At 51.3% G+C, this 21,295-nt stretch overlaps 2 protein-coding genes and 1 long non-coding RNA gene across 3 annotated transcripts; 1 reads left to right on the forward strand and 2 right to left on the reverse strand.

The window, feature by feature from the left end:
• Positions 1–692: 692 nt before the first annotated feature.
• Positions 693–5,519, reverse strand: LOC117841475 (E3 ubiquitin-protein ligase WAV3). Its single transcript, XM_034721864.2, has 2 exons — positions 4,481–5,519; positions 693–3,079 (listed from the first exon to the last, which is right to left on the reverse strand). Exons 1-2 carry the CDS (start codon positions 4,781–4,783, stop codon positions 1,178–1,180), a joined length of 2,205 nt encoding a protein of 734 aa, XP_034577755.1. The 5' UTR covers positions 4,784–5,519; the 3' UTR covers positions 693–1,177.
• LOC117841476 (uncharacterized) lies at positions 3,075–5,833 on the forward strand. Its single transcript, XR_004637302.2, has 2 exons — positions 3,075–4,276; positions 4,357–5,833. It is a non-coding gene; the product is annotated as an uncharacterized lncRNA (long non-coding RNA).
• Positions 5,834–16,022: 10,189 nt separating this feature from the next.
• On the reverse strand, positions 16,023–17,710 carry LOC117835722 (phosphoenolpyruvate carboxylase kinase 2). The gene is made up of 2 exons (XM_034715084.2): positions 16,570–17,710; positions 16,023–16,430 (listed from the first exon to the last, which is right to left on the reverse strand). The coding sequence occupies exons 1-2, from the start codon at positions 17,381–17,383 to the stop codon at positions 16,390–16,392; spliced, it is 855 nt and encodes a 284-aa protein (XP_034570975.1). The 5' UTR covers positions 17,384–17,710; the 3' UTR covers positions 16,023–16,389.
• Between the last annotated feature and the right edge of the window lie 3,585 nt (positions 17,711–21,295).

The following is a 21,295-nucleotide window of genomic DNA, read 5'->3' on the forward strand; positions in this document are numbered from 1 at the left end:
GTAGAAAACAAGATGGACAAATAAATAAATGGGCTACTATTACCTTGCTCGGTCCAATGCCCTAAACGCGGCCCACGCAGCCGCTCGCTTTTACTTCTCGTCTTTCCTTTTCTGCTTCCCCTCACACCTCACTGCTCGTTCGCCGCCCGTGCGGTGGGTTCGTGGTGGAAGCGGCGACGGCGAGCGCAGCCGCATCCCTCCGCCGCCGCTTTACGTACTTCCCCGGCTCCGACGGACTGTCCTGGTGGCCGAACCGCACCGCGACCCAAGTTCACGATCCCACCCTGAATACCACGAGCGTCTTCTGCATGATTACGATCAGGGTCAACCGGCCAGGTGATTCCAATTTCTAGTTATGGCGTCGGAATCTCTACTCGCTTCAAAATTCTTACATGTTTCACGCCCCTTTGTCACGCCGGATTGATTCTAGGTACTACCAGGGGGAGGTTTGCCTTGTGGATTCAGCTGCAGCTCTGCGTTGATGACTCCGATCTGCTGATGCTGAAACCTGAGGTATTTCATCCACCACTACCATGTTGCTCTAGACAAGCATTCACTGTTAATACAGGATCACCATAAATTTCAAGCACTGAGCCAGCAAGTAGCATAATTTCAAAACTTTCCTTGCGATATTTACAACCTTATAAGTTGTAACAGAGCACAACTGAGCATCCGAATTTCTATTAACAACGGAGAAAATACCCAGGCACAACATAGGCCAGGATCAGAATTCCATTTCCATGAAGAAGCCACAACCCTTTTCCATTTCCAGGAAGAGGGAAGTAGGGAACAAACCTTGCAAGGATCAGGATCAAGTATCCATCCTCCTCAAGGAATTCACAAATGTATACCCTTCTCTTATGTACATCACCACACAAAGGAGCTAGTACAATACTGGAAGTATACCAAGTCACCACCAAGGAAAAAAATAGCCCACCCTCTTGCCCATTCCCCGCCAGGACGTATACCATCCCCTACCCCAATTACAAAACACCTTACTCTCACCATTTACCCACCACCACCCCCAAATTGAATTTACACCATTACATCTCCTTATACCACACAAACTATACCCCCGTCCCATCCTCCCGCCACAAAACTAAGAACTTAAATGACTACGTCCACTAACGAGCAATTAGGCTTCAGGCAAATCCTTCTTGGCATCACCATAATGCAATTACCTTGGCTGTGGGCGCGCTGGGAATGATTTTGCATGCCTCATCTGTGGAGTTTGTCGAGGGGTTGACGAGCGGCTCATTGTTTGTGAGCGCAGCAGCATGTCCACCATAGATGAAGTCTGATAGGCCTGGATTAGGCTCTCACTGTCTGTGGAGTCACCGCGTGCGGTTGCCCTCTGCCATGAGTGGGAACTCAAGCCTGAGAGGACATACGCCCGACCAGATGCCTCATACCTTTGGCGATTGGCCATCCTATCTTGCATCTCCTTCAGCTCAGCATCCAATGCTTGGCACAAACGATCACCGGACTGTCCTGATGCTGATCCCATGATCATTCTCCTGCAGTCTTCTAGTAACGAGACAGCATTTGTCAGGTCACCACGCTCTGCAGAAAACCTTGCTTCGGCCATGACCTCAGCTGCATGAAGACGGTTCTTCTGGCGGTCCACCTCGATAGACACGCTTTGTACTGAGACGAATGCTGGCCTGGAGATCTTCACTTGCACATCAGCCATATTCACAGTCTCCTTCATCAGTGGATCTTTGTAGACACAGCCAACCTTGAGAAGTGCTGTTTCCCCATAGCCTGGGGGAACGTTTACAGACACGAGAAAATCCCTTTCCTCTTCAGCATACAGGTCTCCAACATCTATGGAGCCATTCCTCTTATCGTCTGAAACTCTGCTAGAATAGCTGCCTGATCTGATGGAGCCAAAGTGCACGTCAGGATGGAGGCTCTCCACCTTTACATGCAGACCTTGTGCAACTACACTCAGAAGCCCACCAATGCACTGAGCAAATGCATCTTGTATAGCAGCCTCTGTCTCAATGAATGAAAAGGTCCCACCAGAAGTTTGTGAAATGGAGTGCAGCGAGACTGAGTCATGGTCAGCACCAAATCCAAAGACATGAACAGGTACCTGCTGGTTACCATTAGTGGATGGCAAGAGCGCACAATACTCAGGTGCTCCTTTGTGAACACCAGCAGTTGGCGAGACCGTGTAGGTATCTTGACCATCCGATAAAAGGATGATGCTGCAGACTGGATTCTTGGCCTTGCGTTCTTCGATAACCTTGGAGCCTTTCCTGAGGCCCTCTGCGATATTGGTCCCGCCATTTGATGTCAATGAATTAACAGCCATCAAGCTTTGCTGTCGGCCAGACTCAGTCATCCTACGAAGGGGGAAGAGCCTGCGTGCAGATGATGAGAAGGCGATGACGGAAAGACGATCTGAAGAGCCAAGGTTTTGAATGACAAATCCCATAGCCCTCTTTAACAATGCAAGTTTGGTACCAGCCATGCTTCCACTAACATCAAGAACTGTGATGAGATCAACAGGGGCGCGAGTTGTGCATGGTCCTTTGCTATCTTCGAGATTGCTGGGTGTCTGCAAATGCTGAGCAAGGGGTGCCTTAAGATGAATTAGAACAGTGAAGTTTCTTTCTGACGTGTTTTCAGGTACTTCAGTGAACTCAGGATGTGTCTTTATCTCTACTGTTCTCAAACTGCCCTGCTGAGGGTCTTCAGTTGCTTCACATGACAATTCCAAGGGTTCATCATCGTTGAAAGTACTAGGGTCATTGTCAGGCAGCAATGCGGCCAGATGATGAAGCCTACCAGAAGAGCGAGCACGAGGAAGTGGTCGCAATATAGTCATATGGCCTCCATTTTGATACCCATTACCTGGATTAATCCTTGCATTTACTTGGGGTAATTCAGCAGGCAACGGGCCCCGAAATGGAAGCTCCTTCCATTTGATACGGCAAACTGGGCAGCTGCTGCTTCCATGCTTAACATTTGCAGAAATACAATGGAAGTGGAAGGTATGCGAGCACTCAGCTGTGAAGAGAGCATGGCCCTGACCAGGCTTCATTGTGGTCAGGCATATGGCACATGTTTTCTGAAAAAAGAAATGTATAAGAATAAGAAACACACATTGGAACAATGTTCAAAACGTTTAACATGTAAAAGATAACATCCATTCTCCTATGGTATGTCCAGTACATGATGCAAGTTTTGCGTAACAGGCTAGTGACATCTAGAATGCACAAAGATGTAAAACTTCGACAAATACTTGTAGGCAGAGAGGTAGGTGGCCCTTAAGCCCTTGCTGATCCATCTTTTGCAGATAAATTCACAGTGATGAAAGGGAAGTCAATAAATTGTTTGGTACTTTGATCAATAAAGAGATAATTAGTGCTGTCAATAGTTCATTCCAAACTGTGGTCAGAGGCCGCAGTATTGGACTTCTGTTGAGAGAGTAGACATTTTGAAAGCTAATATAGAAGAAACTTGGCTTCTGCAGGGAAACTACACTACAAAAATCAGGAATGTTGCAACAAGCAACCCATGGTCAAACTAATCTTTAAGGATTATCCATTTAGATAGATGCCTTAATCTGAATTAGTCATTGCTGACTAGCTAATATACACCTCACCCCAGTTGAAAAAAAGAATAAAGGGACGATGACCTCAGAGGCTCAGACAAGCAGTCTGAAAACCAAATACTAACAGCAAGTCAGAAACAAATAGCTACAGAAGCTGCACTTTAACAGCAATTGCAGCTGGGCCATGATCATAGTATTTTCTTTTGCAATTCTGGCGTCCAGGCGCCCCAAAGCGAAATGGTGGTGGGCTCTATCGGAAATTCTTAATTCTCGTGTGCTGCGATTGCAAGTTGGAGCAAGAATGCACAAGGGATCTGAGAGCAGTGCCCAAGCTATTCTGAAAAGGATGCTATGCCTCCGCAAAAAGAAGTGAAGTGAGAGGGCTGGGTAGACAGGGAGAGGAGGAAAGCGGAGGTGAAAAAAGTGAATGATGAATGGGAGAGGGGTGTGGTGGTGGACTATGGGCTATGGTCTATGGAATGTGAGATAGCAAGAGAAAGGGAGGAGAGTAGGACCCCATGGGTTAAAGAAAGACAAACTCCACCACTTCATGATGATATTCCTCCACCATTGCCACACCCCCGCCCATCTCCTCCTGCATCCCCTTTTTCTACTAGTGTTGCTCTCTTTTGCGCGTGTGAATGTGTGATGAAAGGTACTGGTAGCACTGTTGCACGCATCATTTGGATCAAAAGAAGCATCACAGCACAGGTGTACAACTCAACCTGAATGAACACTTGCTACTCATGTAAATATTTTTTCCCTTGTTTGGAGCTGACTTGCTACTGCAGTTGAAGGACCTAAAGAAATTAGCCGAGCAAGTCGATGGATCTTTCAGACTTCTACAAGGATGGATCTTGGCAAGTTGCAGCCTTTTGTAGATGCCTAGATGGAGACGGGGAAGAAAGTCGGTACCTTGAAGGATTTGCTGCCGGATTTGGAGAGGCGGAGGCCGGCGGAGGTGGGCGTCGGTGTGGTCGGCATCAGCGCGCCGGCACCGGCGTTCGCCTTGCCGTTGCTCTGCTCCGCCGAAGCGGCCGTCGGGGTGGTGTTGGCGCTCGTGGCGGCGGATGACGAGGACGCCACGGGCGACACGAGCGCCGCCGTGGAGGAGCCTGTGTTGGGCGAGTTGGAGTCGTCGCCTTCCAGCGTCCGGGGCACGTAGACGCAGAGGTTGAGCCCCAGCGACATCTTGGCCTTCCGCCATCTGCTCTCCATTATACTCGTGCAGATGCAGCTCGGCCTGAAGCTGCTGCTGCTAACTTGCCAATAAGCTGAGCTGACTGTGAGTTGAGCTACTTGTTGTTGCAGGAAGAAGAAGAAGAACTGAAGAAGGTTGGTGGGTTATGGTTGGGTATTTGGTGGGTGGAGAGGTCAGAGGCAGCAGATTTGGCGGCGCCTTTGCTGGGTTTGGCCGCTGGCAGGAGCCGGCGCGGAAGCCATGACCATGAGAAGCAGCAGCACCCGGGAACCGGAGCTCGTAGTAGCTTGGAAAATCAAGAAAGGGAGGGTAAAGAGGAAAGAGAAAGGGCAAGAGGCGTATGGGATGGATGGATGGCTATTTGACCTTAAGCGACAACAAGAGTGCGCGCGGGCGGGGCTGCGACGGATGAGAGAGAAAGGGGGAGAGGGAGGGAGAGGGAGCAGCCTTTTAACAAAGAGGAAAGCAGCAAAGCAAGCACAGTGGCACAGGCCAGCTATGGCTATGGAGGGGGGGAAAGGTTGGGAAGAGGTGAATGATGGCGAGGAGTGAAGACGAGAGCTCAGCGCCTCAGCTCAGGCTCCGGGCTTGGGAGTGCTCTGCTGTGCTGTGTGTATAAGGTGGGGGCGCTCTGAAGTCTGACCTGACCACCAGCGCGGCTGAAAGGGGAAGGCCCTACTGTATTTGCTTCGTATTTCCATGCGCTTTGTGTGCCACGCCGAGCTGGATCTCTTGTTTGCTTCGGCGGCTGCCCCTGCCTCTGCCTGTGCCGTGCTCGGCAGTTTATCAGGAGAGTGCAGGTAATTTTCTGACATGCTTTGTTTCCTCTTTTTATTCTCCCGAGCCCCAATGTGAAAAAAGAAAGAAAAGAAAGGGAAAGGGAAAAAAAAGAAGGCCGGGTCAAATTCTTGTTCTCCTTTTATATTGTACACACACAGATCCTGTTCCTGGTGCCTCTTTCCTGTCACGGGTTTCCTCGTGTCGCCGTTGATGGGCACAGCCATTTCCAAAGTTGCTTGCTGGTGTGTGCGTCTGTGCCACTAGTATTATTACGCCACTGGGATGCATGAGCATGTGTATGTGTATACTCCACTAGTGGAGAATGGAGCTTTCTTCCTCCGCTAGTGTGGTATGGTATGCCACCTCGTTTTGCTCTCTCTCCAACGTGTGCCGCATGTTCAAATCCTTGATAACTTTTTTCCATGAGAACTGAAACAGCATGCATGTATTTCATCCAGGGAAGGGAAGCAGAGCGACACCTTTCCCGGAGCTGAACCTAAAACATGTCCGAAAATAGGAACCCCAGCTAAGCAAAGCAACCATGAGTCAGTGCCGCCCAGGCGGTGGGGCGGAACCTAAAAGCAAAGGGGTGAACCGAAGGAGACGAAGACGATGACTCCGTCTCAGAGCTCAGAGGAGAGTAGAATACTTGGAAACAATGGTCGTAGAAAAGAAAAGCAGAGGCCTCCCTGCTCCCGTGACTTTCTATAAAGGAGGGGAATGAGAGCAGGTGATGCATGGAGAGTGAATGATGTGCGTGGCCGGCCACCTTTGTGCCCTGCCGTGATGTCTGTCCTTGCCTTGTGCACTGATGAGGTCAACTGCAACTTTGGCGGTACGATTACGAGCTGCCGAGTGGTAAAGTTGGAAAAGCTTGTGCTCCCATTACATCATTCGAATCGAACGACCGCTTGGATTAGCCGGGAGAAGGTGTTGTGCGACATGAGCTCAGGTGTTTGTAGCGAAGCTACTTGGAGGCCATCATAGGTCATCGTCTCATCGAGCTCTTTTAATGGGAGGATAGAAACAGAAGACGCCCAAAGAATTTTCATTCATTCAATCCAAGCATGGTGCTCCGTCGATGGGGCTCGTGATCTGCATGCATACTGCGGCACAGTACGTCTGTGAGTGCAGGACCAGGACGGGAGGAAGGATGGAGAGGGAATAATCATAGGATGGGCGCCCCACGGCGCACAGAGACGGTGGCGGTACCGCTGCCTGCTGCGGTGCTGCCTCCCCGGCGGTGAGGAGAAGTGGACAAGGCCTACCGACGCCCCCGTGTTGTCAATTCCCTGCTCCACCTCTCCCTCCTGCCGCGCTGCCTGTGCGGTTACATGGCACGCGCCGCTCCACGCTGTGCACGCACGCTTCTCACGGAGCCCGCAGCGAATGGTCCAGCCTCCAGTCCGTCGAGAGCGACCCCGTATCTGCATGCGGCCGCCACCTCCACCATCCGCTGCACTGCCCGCGCATCGTCCGCTTCCTCGACTGCAGCTGCGGGCAACGCCGGTCTGGCACTGGTTGCTCCGTGCTCGACTGCTCGTCAACAAAATGGCGGCTGCTGTGTGGTGAAAAACAAAATGGCGTATTTAGCTTGGAAAAAAGACGAATGGTCGGAGCTGCTGCGTCGCTGTTGAGACGAACCTGACAGCAACGATGAGCTCCGTCGCTTGTATTATCGCTTCTTTCTGCACGTTTTTAATCGGTTACCTTAATCAGAAAACCACGCAAAAGTCATGTTTTCGGGTTTGGTTCTCTCTTACGAACTGTACGGTAATGAGTGAAAGCTGAGTGGACAGCATAGTGCTGGGTGACTCGGATTAGAATGGAAGAGGCCGCCCGGCAGGATGTGGTGGGAGTCTACCGAACGACGAGCGTAGACGTGTTACCGTAGGATACTCCTTTTTGGAAGAGGATAAGAGCTGCCTCGTACGATGCTTGCAGTCAATAGTCGACAAAGTAACCTGACCACACAATAATATAGGATTTATATCGTGGTTTCAGTCCTCATCTTGCAGTAGTCTAGCGATAGTAGAGCACACAGCTGGAAGTAGGACCTGCTGGTTGTTTACTCACGGGCGGCTCGACGACGTTGAATCGCTCGTGCACGTCCACCGCATTCTTTGACCCCGGAAAAGGGGGCAGAAGAAGAAGACGCACTATTTTCATTTGTAGTGCCCACGGGCAGCAGGCGCCGGGAAACCTGACGATCCCTTTCCTGGAACAAGTGTTTGAGAGCTCGAGCTCGAGTGGGCGGCATGTGCTGCCCGCGAGTGAAGTGGAGTGAAGGATCGAAGCGGGGTCCTCCGATTCCAATGCCAACCAGTATCTGTCTGTGCGTGTCCGCTTCGATTGGTGCCTTGCTCCGGTGCTTGAGATGCCTGGCTGCCCCGGCCCGGGTCGAGTCGTCCACTCCATTGCATGCCGTCCGCTTTTCTTTGACCTCGCTCGCCATCAGTCAGAGTCCGCCCATGATGCTTGATGCCAACACCCACCCACTCCGACAGCATCACAGCTCGCACGTTGCTGTGCCGTGCCGTGCCTCCAGTCCAATCCAAGGACGCACTCGTTCTGGTACTACACTACCAGTAGCAACAACATTTTTTTGTACATATACCAGCCATCAGCAGCACTGTACTACCAACCAACAATTTCCAGCATAACACGTGCCAGTCTTTGAATTGGGATTGTGTTCTATGCATAAACAAACAACCAAACAAACAAGCTGAACAGCAAATCTCTTCTCGTGCAGACTTTGATCTGGCCCGTGCAAGCAGTGGCAGTGGTAGTGGACACGTAGATGCGGTCTTCTAGGTTGGCTTAAGCCAAGGAACGAATAATCCCAGCTCCCAAGGAGGAGAGGAGACGCCCCAAGGGTCAAAGTCTTTGGGCATCCATATGCTACAGCTGCAGGCAAAGTGCGAGTCGCACTCCCTTTACTGTTCAAACCGCCACATGCCCGCGGCTGCTGAACCTGAATCCCCTGGCGGCTTGGGTAAGCTTCTTTGGATGCGACCCTGGCAAACCTGCCTGAGCCAGGCAGCAACCCCAGGCGTTGGATTTTGAGCGCCTGGGATCTTTTTTTTTTAAAAAAACTAGCGCCTGGATCGGATGGTGCTGCGGCAACCGAACAAGCCCGTGCGTGAACATCGCGGCCTACCTCTACTTCCAATTTTTTTTCCAGCACTCCACTCTATGAAAATTAGCTTCACTTTACCAACTTCAAAAAACTCGCAGCCAAACACGTCTAGCTCTACCAACTTCAGCTCCAGAAAAAAAGGTGAAGCTCGGTGTCAGATCCACATTTTTTGTGGAGTACCTCAGGGGATGCTCCAAAAACACAAGTTTCTAAACTCCTTGTAGAGTTGGAGTTACTTACCCACCATTGCCACCGGTTACACGCTTAAGGTTCGTTTTAAATTTTTCTATCCCCTCCGTGTCGCCGTTTCCTCCCAATGCTGCTCAACCCACCGCGGCCGGCTCGCCCCCAACCGCCATAACGCACCGCCCTCGACTGCCAGACCGCGTAGCCCCCGACCGCCGTCGCTAGCCCACCCCCCCACCTCTGTTGCCTGCCGCGGCCAGCTCGCCCCCGACTGCCGAAAAGGGCCGACGGCGGGCGAGCTCCCCCGGGCGCCCTCCATGGCTGGCGGGGAGAGCTCCCCAGGCGCCGCAGCTGGGACCCATGGCCGACGGGGGAAGCTTTCCAGGCACCGCGGCCGGTGCCCATGGCCGATGGGGGCGAGCTCCCCTGGGCGGCGCGACCGGGGCGTAGGCTAGCAGGGTGAGCTCCCCCAGGGCAGCACATGCGGGCTGCAGGACGCTGGTCGAGCTCAAGCTTCGTGTGGTCGCGGGCGAGCAAGATCCCATGCGCTGCTGCTCTTACGATTTGCGAGCAGGAAGAAAGAGGAAAAAGCTAGCTGAAGCCTGCTTATTGCTTGCTCGTGTAGATGAGATTCGTTTTCATTGTCATTTCCGATTGATGATTGATGAGCAAGATTGTTCTACATTTCTCAGGATAATTTCTCGTAATACATGTAGCACTGTCTAAAACTGAGAAGAGAAGAGAAGGGAAGAGAGAGGAAGAAAAAGAGAAAGAGGAAGAGGAGAGGAGAAAATAGAAGATATGATATGTGGACTCATTCACAAGGGACAAAATAGATTATTCTCAACAAGTTCTCATATTTCTGGAGTGCTCAGCACTGCAATTAGCTAAATACGTACAACAACTCTATATTGTCTTAAGTTGGTAGAGTGAAGCTATTTTTTAAATGAAATGCTACTAAATACCCTTAACCTCATGTGCGTGCCAATCTGTCCTTGGAACCTGCAGCGAACACTGGTCTCCGTCCTCTGATCTCAGCCCGGATCGGAGCTGAAAAGATTGCCAGATTGGTCTACGGGTATCCCGTATTCTACTCCTGCCTTTTGATGGCCGGACAAGCTGCTGCCCCTTCGGATTGCGTGTGTACAGGGCAAGGATCTTTTCGCAGCATTTTACTTAAAAAATAGTTTAACTCCATCAACTTTATTTTTGCCGCTCCACTTCACAAATATGGAGTTGCTACACGTGTTTAGCTGATTCCAAATATGAAGTTACTACACGTGTTTGGCTGATTTTAGTGCTCTAGCTCTAGAAACACGAGAATTTGGTGTAAATAGTTCTGTTTACAGAATTTGGTGTAAATAGTTCTATTTACCTACTGTAAACAGTGCAATGACCCACATATCCCTCTCTCTTTTCTCCCATCCTCTCTTCTCTCTCTCCTCTTTTCTCCCATCCTCTTCCTCTGCTCGCGTGGGGGCGCCGGCCTGCGCGCGCTGGAGCGGCCCGGCATCGCAGCAGCAGCGCGCGCGGCCTTAACTGTCGACGACCTCCTCTTCAATCTCCTCCACGAACTCCTCTCCAATCTGACAGGCAGCCTGCGCGCCGGCATTAGTGTGGCTATTAGCATAATTCTTCTCCGCCGGCAGCTCAAACTTTCGCAGCAGCACAGATACACAATCCATCTCGCACGCAACAAGACAATTCAGGGGCTCGCACGCACAAGACATCGGAGAAAAGGAATGACTGGATGAAGAAGAAAGGGGCCACGGATACGCTCCGGCAATGGGTCTGGTACGTGTAGATTTTAATGGAATGCGCATGTCCCTACCAAGCGCCGTGGCGAAATGCAGAAATGCAGGTGGGATTGGCGGTGGCATCAAAAGGCGCAAGTCTCCTGGGCCAGTGGATTGGATGAGCCGTCACTTTCGTTTCACCGCGCCAATCCCATTCTCATCCGACCCAAACCCAATCCTATCCCCCACTTCGAACAGCGACAACTTGACCTCCCCCTGATTTAAGCGCAAGTAAGTCATCCTAATCCAGGGGCGGATCAGCTAACTTTTTATTTCACCGCGCAACACACTGAGCCAGCCGCGCTCGACAGTCACTTATCTTCGTGGTCTCACGCTGTCAGGTGGGCCATGGCGACTCATGCAGTCTGCTTGGGCCCACACGCCAGTGAGCCAGCGACCTCTTTCGTGAAGGAGTCATTTTTTTTAGAAAACTGGTTTGCAAGGGCAAGTCCCGCATCGTGTCGCCTTCACCGGGCGCGCCGGCTGGCGCGCAACGCTACAAAAGAGTAGTCCGCGGCCGCGGCATCCGATTCCGCGCGCGACTGGCCGGAGCGATCAACCAAGCTCCCGTCGCTATTGCGTCCCGTGAAAGGAGGCGCCTCCGCTCTGCTGCTTTCCGGTCTTCCGGACACTTGGTTACTACGGCCGGTGGTCAGCCACGCGGTGGCGGCGGCGGCGGCGGCGAGGAAAAACAGAACACCCGTGTCGTGTCGCGTGCCTGTCCACGCCCCGCGACATGTGCTCCGCGACCGGCGCTGCGAGTCTACGAGATGCCCGTCCCGTCTCTCCCATACCTTTCGAGCTTCGACTGGAAAATTAACAAAGAGGTGGTTTACCTCATCTGCACGCTAAGAATATGCCGCCGGACTACGCTGTTGCCGTCAGAAAATTATTAAAGCCAGCGGTGGGGTGAAGACTTTCTCTCCAGCACAAGCTGCTATCAAAGATGATCCGAGGACAGTTACATGTATCTATCCGTCTCTAGTGGTAGGATATCAGGGGTTGTTTGATATGAGGTGCTAAACTTTAGTAGGATCGTATCGGATGTTCAGATGCTAATTAGGAAGATTAAATATGAGCTAATTATAAAACTAATTGCACAAATGAAGTCTAATTCGCGAGACGAATCTATTAAGGCTAATCAATTCATCGTTAGCAAATGGTTACTGTAGCACCACATTGTCAAATCATGAACTAATTAGGCTTAATAGATTCGTCTCGCGACTTAGACTCCATTTGTGCAATTAGTTTTATAATTAGATTATGTTTAATATTTTTAATTAGCATCCAAAGATTTGGATCTGATATGACATGTGATAAAGTTTAGTAGACACCTTTATCCATGCATTACCGAGACCACGCCGAGTCGGAAATTTACTGACGGTGGAGTAAAAGCACTGACGACGATGGCTCATCTTGCATCTTGATCAGGCCGTTCAGCTGCCGATGGGTATTGTTTTAATTTTTGACTGGATTAACAGGCGATTACTTCCACCAATAAATCAGATCAGACAAGACGTCCATAACTCCATTTATTCAGTAATTCGGCTGGGCGTGTGGGTGACCATGCTTTGAGGTCAGGTAGGATCATGACACATATGGCCACTGCTAGCCCGATGTGTCATTGCCTTGAGAAAGCATAGGAGAAGGATCGAGTCTGTACAGACTACAGCACTTCTCCTGGAGAGGGATCACCCGGTGGTCGTCCTCCTCGTCCTTGGAAGATTTCACAGTTGCTTTCTACGCACAAACATTCGCCTCTGAATCGGTCGCTGGACCGGCATCAGTCAGACACTGCATGTGGTTACCAGCACACGCTGTAAGCTTGCGCGGTTATTACGCATTCTACCGTCGCTGGCAAGAATACACGTACAAATTGAATCATTCATAGAGGCCTACACCGATCGATCGATCGATGTCCCTTTGTGAATTGTGATGGCATCTTTTGAGGCAACGTTGCGACGCTGCCAGCTTGTCAGCAAATGGAGCAGTTGCTGTTGTTGCTCGTCCTTTGCAGGGAAGAACAGGTCACCTGACTGGTCGCCAACCACTCCAGTGCCTCACCTTCTAGAGCCTAGAGACTAGAGATTGCATTGCAGTATTTTTGCACCCTTGCAAGAACATGGTACCATGCTGAATTTCGGACGGAGCCAGGTTAGCAGCTGCAGCTAGCCTCCGGCCTCTCTTTGGTCCCTTCCCTGCAAATTGGGACATCAAAAGGAATCTGCGGACTGCAGTGATCCTCCTGACCAGTGACGGCCGCAAAACAAAGCCTGAATGATTGCAAGCATGAACACACATCTTTGCACAGTGAATCTACTGCAGTAGGCGTAGGAGAGCTGGCAGCGGGAGTAACATTGGCAACCATGCAAATCCTCATACGCATGCAAATATGAATGAATACATGATTCCCTGCTCCGATGGACGCACCTCCCATCACATCATCTTTTGATCTCTTCTGCTCCCTTTGTGCTATTCCTGCTGCCGCTATCCTCAGAATTTATGCCCATGTACCACCACACCAAGATATCATGAGAATCCTGTGGCGGCTGCTTTGGGGAGTACCTGATTGACGTGTGCTTTTTTCAGGTGGGGGGTGTTGGTGCTGCTCCTTTTAGCAAATGTAGGTTTTGTTACGTTAAAGGGCGCCTTTTCTGACATGCAAATAGGAGTACAACGTTTGCATTAACGTTCTAAATACAGCATATCATCTCGTTTCATTGGACTAGACGAGTACACAATTGTTTCTTCTATTTTTTTTAAAGATGGAAAAGAAGAATAGCAGCAGAATTAGGACTCCACTTTCCAGATTCCACTAGAGCACACTTATTTTTTTGCAGACTCGAGTGCAGGTGCTCAGTAGTGTACTACTACTAATAGCCGGTGGGACGCTGAAACTGCATTAGCCTTTACTCAATTCTAATGGCCAACGATTACCGAATAAATTAGTAGGTATTGGTCTGGTTAGAGAATAATCAATGTGATGTGGAGGGCAATGTGGTTTGTCGGACAGCAGAGCAGAGTACTAAAAAATAGCAGTCCTTTTTCAGCTCCGATCCCACTATCATCATACGACGGACAACCAGAAAAGGTGATGAAGCTAAAAAACAATCAAATTTGAAGCTTTTTAAGATGTTTTTTAAGATTGAAAAAGTTGCGGCGTTCAGAGCTCGAACTGAAAGATCTCTGCATGAACTCAAAATATATGAAATCCTGGGTCATATTAGATGATCCGGCGTCGTAATCCAGCAGCATGTGCGGTGTGCTATTGGAGTTGCTGGCGTGGCTGCACGAAGATGGGCAGAGCCAGCGAAGAGAGATAGCCACACCCACACCACACGCATATGCTTGTCATGTGGCCATTTACCTGCTGTGCTCAAAGGAGGATTAGGTGGGGATGCGATACCATGTCATGCGGTTCTATAGAGCGTGCGTTCGTAGGTGCTATGCCTATGCTACAAAGTGAAAGAGGTGTGCGCGGCTGCGCGCACGCTCGTTAACCCTTCAACATAGGGGATTCACATTTTCCTTGGAATGTACAATGGTTAATAGTGATTTGGGAGGAATGGCACCGGTAAATTTTGTAGGGGGAATGGAGAAATGCTTTTTCTTGATCTCTTTGATTACAGAGATGCATAGAAAGAAACTGATGCTTTTGCTTCAGTGGAGTGGTTGTTTCGGTCCATTTGATATCTTGATCCACAATTCAAATTGTGCGTATGGGCCGAGGGTTACGACTGATGGAGTGATGGTCCAATATAAAATGAGCCCAGCTACTTGCCCCCACGTACAAAACGGCCCAGCAAAACTCGTGAAGATACAATGGATCTTTTTGACGCATCACACGGTACAGGAGATGTCTATGGGCCGAGCCACTGTTGGACCCGACAGAATCGACAAAGCGGCCCAGTACACTTGGCCAGGGCCAGATGCCGCCGTTGGGTGGTGGTTCTGCTGCCTTCTCGCTCTCAAAGGAATTGAACCTGAGCAGGAAGAGTCTCGAGTCTCGACGGTTATCTTCAGAAAACAAACAGGAAAAACAATTGCCACTGCATTTGTCAGGAGTCATCGTATTCGTATGTAGGAGTCCACGCTGTGCTGTCCGTCCAACCATAAAGAGAAGTGGGGACAGCGGGCAACAAAACTGTCTGCACTCCGGTTACCAGACATTAAAGTTGACAACAACCTGGTGCACGGAAAAGGTTTCTGATCTGATGGGCACGCTTTGGCTGAAAGAAATGGTGGTTTCAGCAGAAAAAAGGAACGAACCATCTAGCTATAGGTGCTTTGCCTCGGTCCAGCTCCAGCAGCAAGGGCCCCTTGCAGCTTCGCCTCCCCGCCCATCCAAATCGAACGCTCAAATCAAATACCAGCTGCAGCAGGAATCGCGTTTTCGTAGCGCCCAAGGCGGGTGGAACGTGAAGGGACATCATTCAGATGGCAAACTCCCCAGCTCTCCCCTCCCTCCATCCTTTGGACGGTTTTAAGGGCACTACACTTTCTGCAACCGCTAGCAACTTGCGCCGCTTCACATGGTTTCGGTCTGAGCTGCTGGCTTCGCGATCATGGAAACGAGAGGGGGCAAGGCTAGGAGAGGTGCTCGTTGCTCACGGGATAGGGCTGTTTCTTTGGCTGCCGCTGCTACAGACGGAGGAGAGCGGTTGCTTTGCGAGCAGGGTGCGGGCCGTGAGCCAGCATGCTGCCGTATCCGTGTCCGCCAGCAGCCGGAAAGCCGGGGGAAAAGGATGGACGAAACGTCGAAACAGGCAGCGGAGCAAGTAGAGAAGCAGCTCAATGCTGACATGACCTGGCCCTTTTTCGGTCTGGTGATGGTAGTCTCAACTAGTCTTTTTCCGCATGCGAGGCGCAATTCGAAGTTGCAGCAATTTCAGAAGCGACAAGCGCAATCACAGCCATGGATTCAGTTTCAGGCTTGGTTGAAGTAGCGGGGGGAAGTACTGCTGATATCTGAATGTGATCACTATCAACAGGAGAACCGTTTCATTTTCCTAGTCTGTGAACGTGGAACAATGGTTTCGTTGGCAACTGAAATAATCACCAGCAATGCACGCACAGGATGCCCAACTATTCCCTTCTTACACAGGTCAAGCACAGTTGTAGCGTTCTTGAAAAAATAGAACGAGGAGAAATCTCACTGCCTATCTTCCCAAATCAAATCGGTGGTACAAACTGAAGACTGAAACTGAACTGAAACCATTTGGAATTCCCATGAACACATCAACTTCCTGACATCAACATATGAGCACCTTCACAAGTCTCAGCACACATCAGGGTATTCATGATCCATCCAATCCAAGGTTCAGATATAGGAAGCACAGAGATTCGCTAGCAAAATGGAAGGAACACGCAACTGAACTGTACATAAGTTTTCCCAATTTTTGGGGGGTCCATTCTCTGCCGAACAAGTCTAGTTCTCTCTTCTTGAGCCAGAACGAAGACGACTGTACACGGGTTACAAAAACAAAGAGCAAACGAGACGAACATTGACAGACAAACTCAGGAAGCCCCCCAAATTCCTGCTTCACGAGTGCTCGCCTAGGCTAGATTACTGCTACCGGCACTACTGTCCATCGACGATTGCCAGAAACGAAGCAAAAATCCACTGCAAAAGGTCGCTCCCTACTCCTCTTCGACGAACGCCATTATCTTATCTACACTGCGGACGGATGAAGCGGAGCATCTGATGATCTGAATCAGCAGGTCACGCCGCACTTCCCCCTCGGGTCACGATCCATGGGTGCCCTGCAGGTAGAAGAAAACGACGCCAATCATCAGCAAACATTTCCATCGACGATCAGAATCACCAGATCTGCATATGCTGTTCAAGAACAAGGGCGGCAATGGAGTCGATAAGGACATGGGCATGGGCTGCTCTTCTTACTTAGGACTTGCTCGGCGGAGAACCTTCGGGAGACGTCCTTGCAGAGCATGCGGCGCATGAGGTCCTTGGCCTCCGGCGAGACCCCCGCGAAGGCGCGCGGCGGGAAGCGCAGGTTGCCCCGGAGCACGGCCTCGAAGATCTCTCCCGCGGTGGCGCCGCCGAAGGGCACGGTCCCGGAGAGCATGACGTAGAGCACCACCCCGGCGCTCCACACGTCCACCTTCTCTGTGTACTCCCTCCCGGCCACCACCTCGGGCGCCACGTAGTAGGGCGTCCCAACGAGCCCCGTCATGGGGCGGCCGTCCCCGAACCACCCCGCGGACCCGAAGTCGCCGAGCCTGAGCGCGCCGCCGGCGTCGAAGAAGAGGTTGTCCGGCTTGACGTCGCGGTGCGCGACCCCGCGGCGGTGGCATCCCGCGAGCGCGTCGGCGAGCTGCGCCGCGAGGTCGGCCGCCTCGGGCTCCGGGAGCGGGCCCCGCGCGGAGACGAGGGAGAAGAGGTCCCCGCCCTCGCAGAGGTCGAGCACGAGGTGGACGGCGTCGGCGTCCTCGAAGGCGGCGTGGAGCGCGACGACGTGGCGGCTGGCGGGCGGCGGCGCGGACACGAGGAGGTGCACCTTGGGCTCCTGCTCCGCGAGGGCCAGGTCCAGCGGGTCCGCCTCCAGCTCCCGCAGCGGCTCCTTGGGCGTGGACTTGAGCGCGAAGGGCGCACCCGTGGCGGCGGCGTAGCAGCGGCGGACCGTGCCGAAGCGGCCGCGCCCGATCTCGTCGCCGATGACGTACTCCCGCCGCAGCGCCTCCTCGCCGCCGCTCATGCTCCTGCTGCTGGGTGGTGGTGTTGGTGGTTGGGTTGGTCGGCGTTGGTGTGGTGGTGCGTGCGTTGTGTGCTGGTCTCGACCCGCCGGACGGCGGGGACACCTCTATTAATGCAGCAGCAGCAGGCAGCGTTCGGTTCAGGTGGGGGCCGGGTCCGAGGGGAACCGAATATTCCACGCTGCCTCTTTTGGCTGCTAGCTAGCCCACTCACGCATGCATTCGGCTTTGCCTGAATGAAATCGTACCAAAGTGATTAGTAAGCTAATCAACGATTTAATTGCCAATTAATTTGACCCAAAGAATCCATGTGTTCCAGGTACGTGCTCCCTGAGATGATGAATGGCTTGCCCATATCAACGATTCTGCATTTTCCCCCCTCGCTAGAAAATATACTCCGTAGATTCCACCATTCCTCTTTGCGAAATAAATAGATTCTGGATTAGGGAGGAAGATGCACGGCCGCTATCAGACAAGTGACAGCATGGCCGGTGGGCCCAGAAGGCAGTGAATTATTGGGGCCGTGCATGCAGCGTACGTGGCCTCTCTGGAGGACTGGAGGGTGTGACGGGGACATGCATGGTTTTTGCGGCTGCATCTTTACGGTGGGGACACATGCATGGTCTCCGCCCATCAGTATCTGCTCCTGTTAATCCTGTCATTTGAAGCTTAAAGCATTAAGCCCCATGCTAATTCAGTGATCGATACCTTTCAAAAAACATTTCAGTGATCGATCGCGTGAACAGATGCTGTCCGTTTTGGCTGGGTCCAGAACTTGCAGATGTGCATCCCGATCGATGACTTCTAAGAAACGAAACGCTGCGCTGTCCTGTTCCGGGCGCTCGATCGGCGTTTCTCGCTGAGTCCGATACAAACCGCTAGCTAAAATCCATGAGATTCCATGACGAAGATTGTTGGATCACCTGCCTCGTGAGCGTCTGTCTATGCGCTGCCAAATCTGCCGGTACCAGCAGCTGCTGCTTTATCTCCGCCTTATCTACTGTAGGCTGCCTGAAAACCGGGCGGAACAGACAAAAATCAGGATCAGGATTCAGGACGGTAGTAGCATGACCATCCATCGACCATGACATGTTGGCATGCACACGCATGCATGCATCTCTGGCTCATGACACGTGTATGACTTGTATGAGAATACGCACACGCACGGGCATCAGTACAGTCCTTCGCTCCGGACGCTACAACATTGGCGTACGTCCGGTGAGTCGTACAGAGGAGAGTGTGCCGCCCGCCGAAACTAGACCACGGACGGGACGACCGTTCGGCGCCGCTTCGCCTGCGGGTGCGGCCGTAGAATCGAAACCTCGGCAGAGAACCATCGCTCCAGAGAGAGAATTCCGCGCGCGCGTGTGCGGCGGCGGCGCTGCCAAACGTTAACACGGTCACGGGGAACTCTCGACGCCGCCGCGCGCGCACGGCGAACGCCAAAAACGTTGCGCTCCGGCTCCGGAACACCCACATCTCCATCTGGACAGCGGGTAGAGACCGACCCGTAGACAGAGACCGCGGCGGCGGGCGAAGCTAGCAGCTGCGAACCCCCGGATCAAAAGTCATCGTCGTCGGTGACGACTCGCGGAGGCGATCGATCATCATTGGGCTCCACGCTTTGGGAGCCGGCCGAGGTGCGCCACCTGGCTACAGCGCCGGCGACGACATTCCTCTCCGATTCCTCGTCCGTCCGCGCGTATATTCTTTGGCGCCGGAGTACACAGTTCTGGAATCTCAGGAATGGATTCCCAATTGGACCGGCCACCTGCTGATCCAGTAGCACCACTCATCCAGTGGTGGCGTCAGTGATAACGACACATGGTTATGTTTTTTTTTGAGGAACAGCGAAAGGAAGGAGACAGACAATGGTTTCTGCATGCATGATTGCCCTATTTGATTACTGATAAATAAAGTAGCAAGTGGAAATGGACGAGTTGATGAGTATGGTTGGCGCATAATATATGCAAACTGTGAATGCCATGGCCCATGGGGCCCTGGCTTTGCTGGCGAGCTGACATGACAAGACATGAATTGATATTATACCTAGTTGAATGCTAACACAGAAAAATATCCCTCTCTCCAGTCTCCTCCGGATTAAACGACAAATGCTACCACGACGCAGGCCACTGGCCCTCCATGGCTCATTGGCTCCATGACATCTTCATTTTGATGGATATATAATCGTCTTGTTCCGGCAAGGTGCGGTATCTGATGGAGACCTGGCACCAAAGAGGAGCATTTTTATAGACCACTAATGGGAGGAGGTTGGCTAAAATCTGTCAATAATGACATTTAAGAAATGCTGGCAACTGACATCGATCGATCCTCTGTTGCGTTGCGCCTGATGGAAGCAAACTCCAATGAGATGTTTGTGTCTGCGCTGACGGCCGCCGGTGCAATGCGTGCTCTTGCATGCTGCTCCGTTCCTCGCTGTACCTGTCATCCTTTTTTTAGAGTTCCTGTCATCAGTTCTGATGAGGTGAGCCCCCGCCTTGGTCATTGGGCGTGTTTAGAATCGACGCCGGCTGACACGAATTGGGTTTTATTTCTTGGAGCAAAAAAATACGTTTCCGTAGACTGCGGGGGAGAGCTGACGACACACTGCTGCGAAATGTCATTCGGCAAGTCAGTGTGATCCGTCTCCGCAAGACAGGAACGTGGTATTGTTGATTTCGCGGGGTGTTTGATGCACCTCATTAAAATTTAGCACCTATCATATCGGATGTTTGAATGCTAATTAGGAGTATTAAATATAGATTAATTAAAAAACTAATTGTACAGATGGAGTCTAATTCGCGAGATGAATCTATTAAGTCTAATTAGTCCATGATTTGACAACGTGGTGCTACAGTAACCATTTGCTAATGATCGATTAATTAGGCTTAATAGATTTGTCTCGCGAATTAGCACAAGGTTCTGCAATTAGTTTTATAATTAGCTCATATTTAATCCTCCTAATTGAACATCCGATGTGACACTGCTAAACATCCCATAGTCATGGTCAGACAGCGACGTTTATTTTTGGGCGGTAACTGATGGAGTGACGGTGAATCAGTGTAATTTTCGCTAGCTCCAAGCGAACGAGCGACGCGCGTGCGATGCTGATCTGTGAGAGCAAGTGGGGCGCGATGGGCACACCTGGGCACGCTCGGTTGGATGAGGGCGGTGACGTTGGCATGTTGCTATATGTCACTGATGACGCGTAACTCCATGCTAGGTTTCTAAATTGTCAGGCAGCAGCACACAGATTAAAGGATGCTTGGTAATGTCATCATCATCTTCTTCCTCTAGTAACTTAGTAATATATGCATAGTTGTTTAGGTTGATTCGATCTTGTTCTCTTTCTCCATCCTCTGTAGATAAACTACCCCGAACACGATCGGCAGCTTCGACGCTGGATGTGCAAGTTTCATTAGGCTTCTCTGCAGAGGATGAACCAAATTTCGGAGGCGTCTGCTTGCCATGCATGGATTGCACACACGAGAGTCCGAGATGTTCGAATAATAACGCACGAGGCTTTTACGTAACCTGCCCGTTCAAGTTTCGTTCCATTCCATCAACACAGGGAATCGAAAAATCAATCAAATCAAGCCGGCATCGCTCCATGCGTGATTGACCTCTCCATTTTTCCATGGAGACTCTTTCGACGATGGACGACTCGAGAAATTCCTGAACCCTCACGATCGTCGGCTAGACTCTGTGAGACTGTGGCCATGGAAAATGACCAGGAGAGAAGGAGGCACGGACAGGGGTCAGCAGCTGATCAATATCGGCAGGCTGCAGCGAAATGATTTGGAATTTGGAAGTCGTCGCTAATTTAGTTCTTTTCTTGAGACCCGTCGCTAATTCTGCTGAGCCCGCGTCACTTCAGCAACAAAATGGGGCCGGAACACGTGCCACGCAAGCAA

Source organism: Setaria viridis, chromosome 1 (assembly GCF_005286985.2).
Source record: "Setaria viridis chromosome 1, Setaria_viridis_v4.0, whole genome shotgun sequence".
NCBI classification, from domain to species: Eukaryota; Viridiplantae; Streptophyta; class Magnoliopsida; order Poales; family Poaceae; genus Setaria; species Setaria viridis.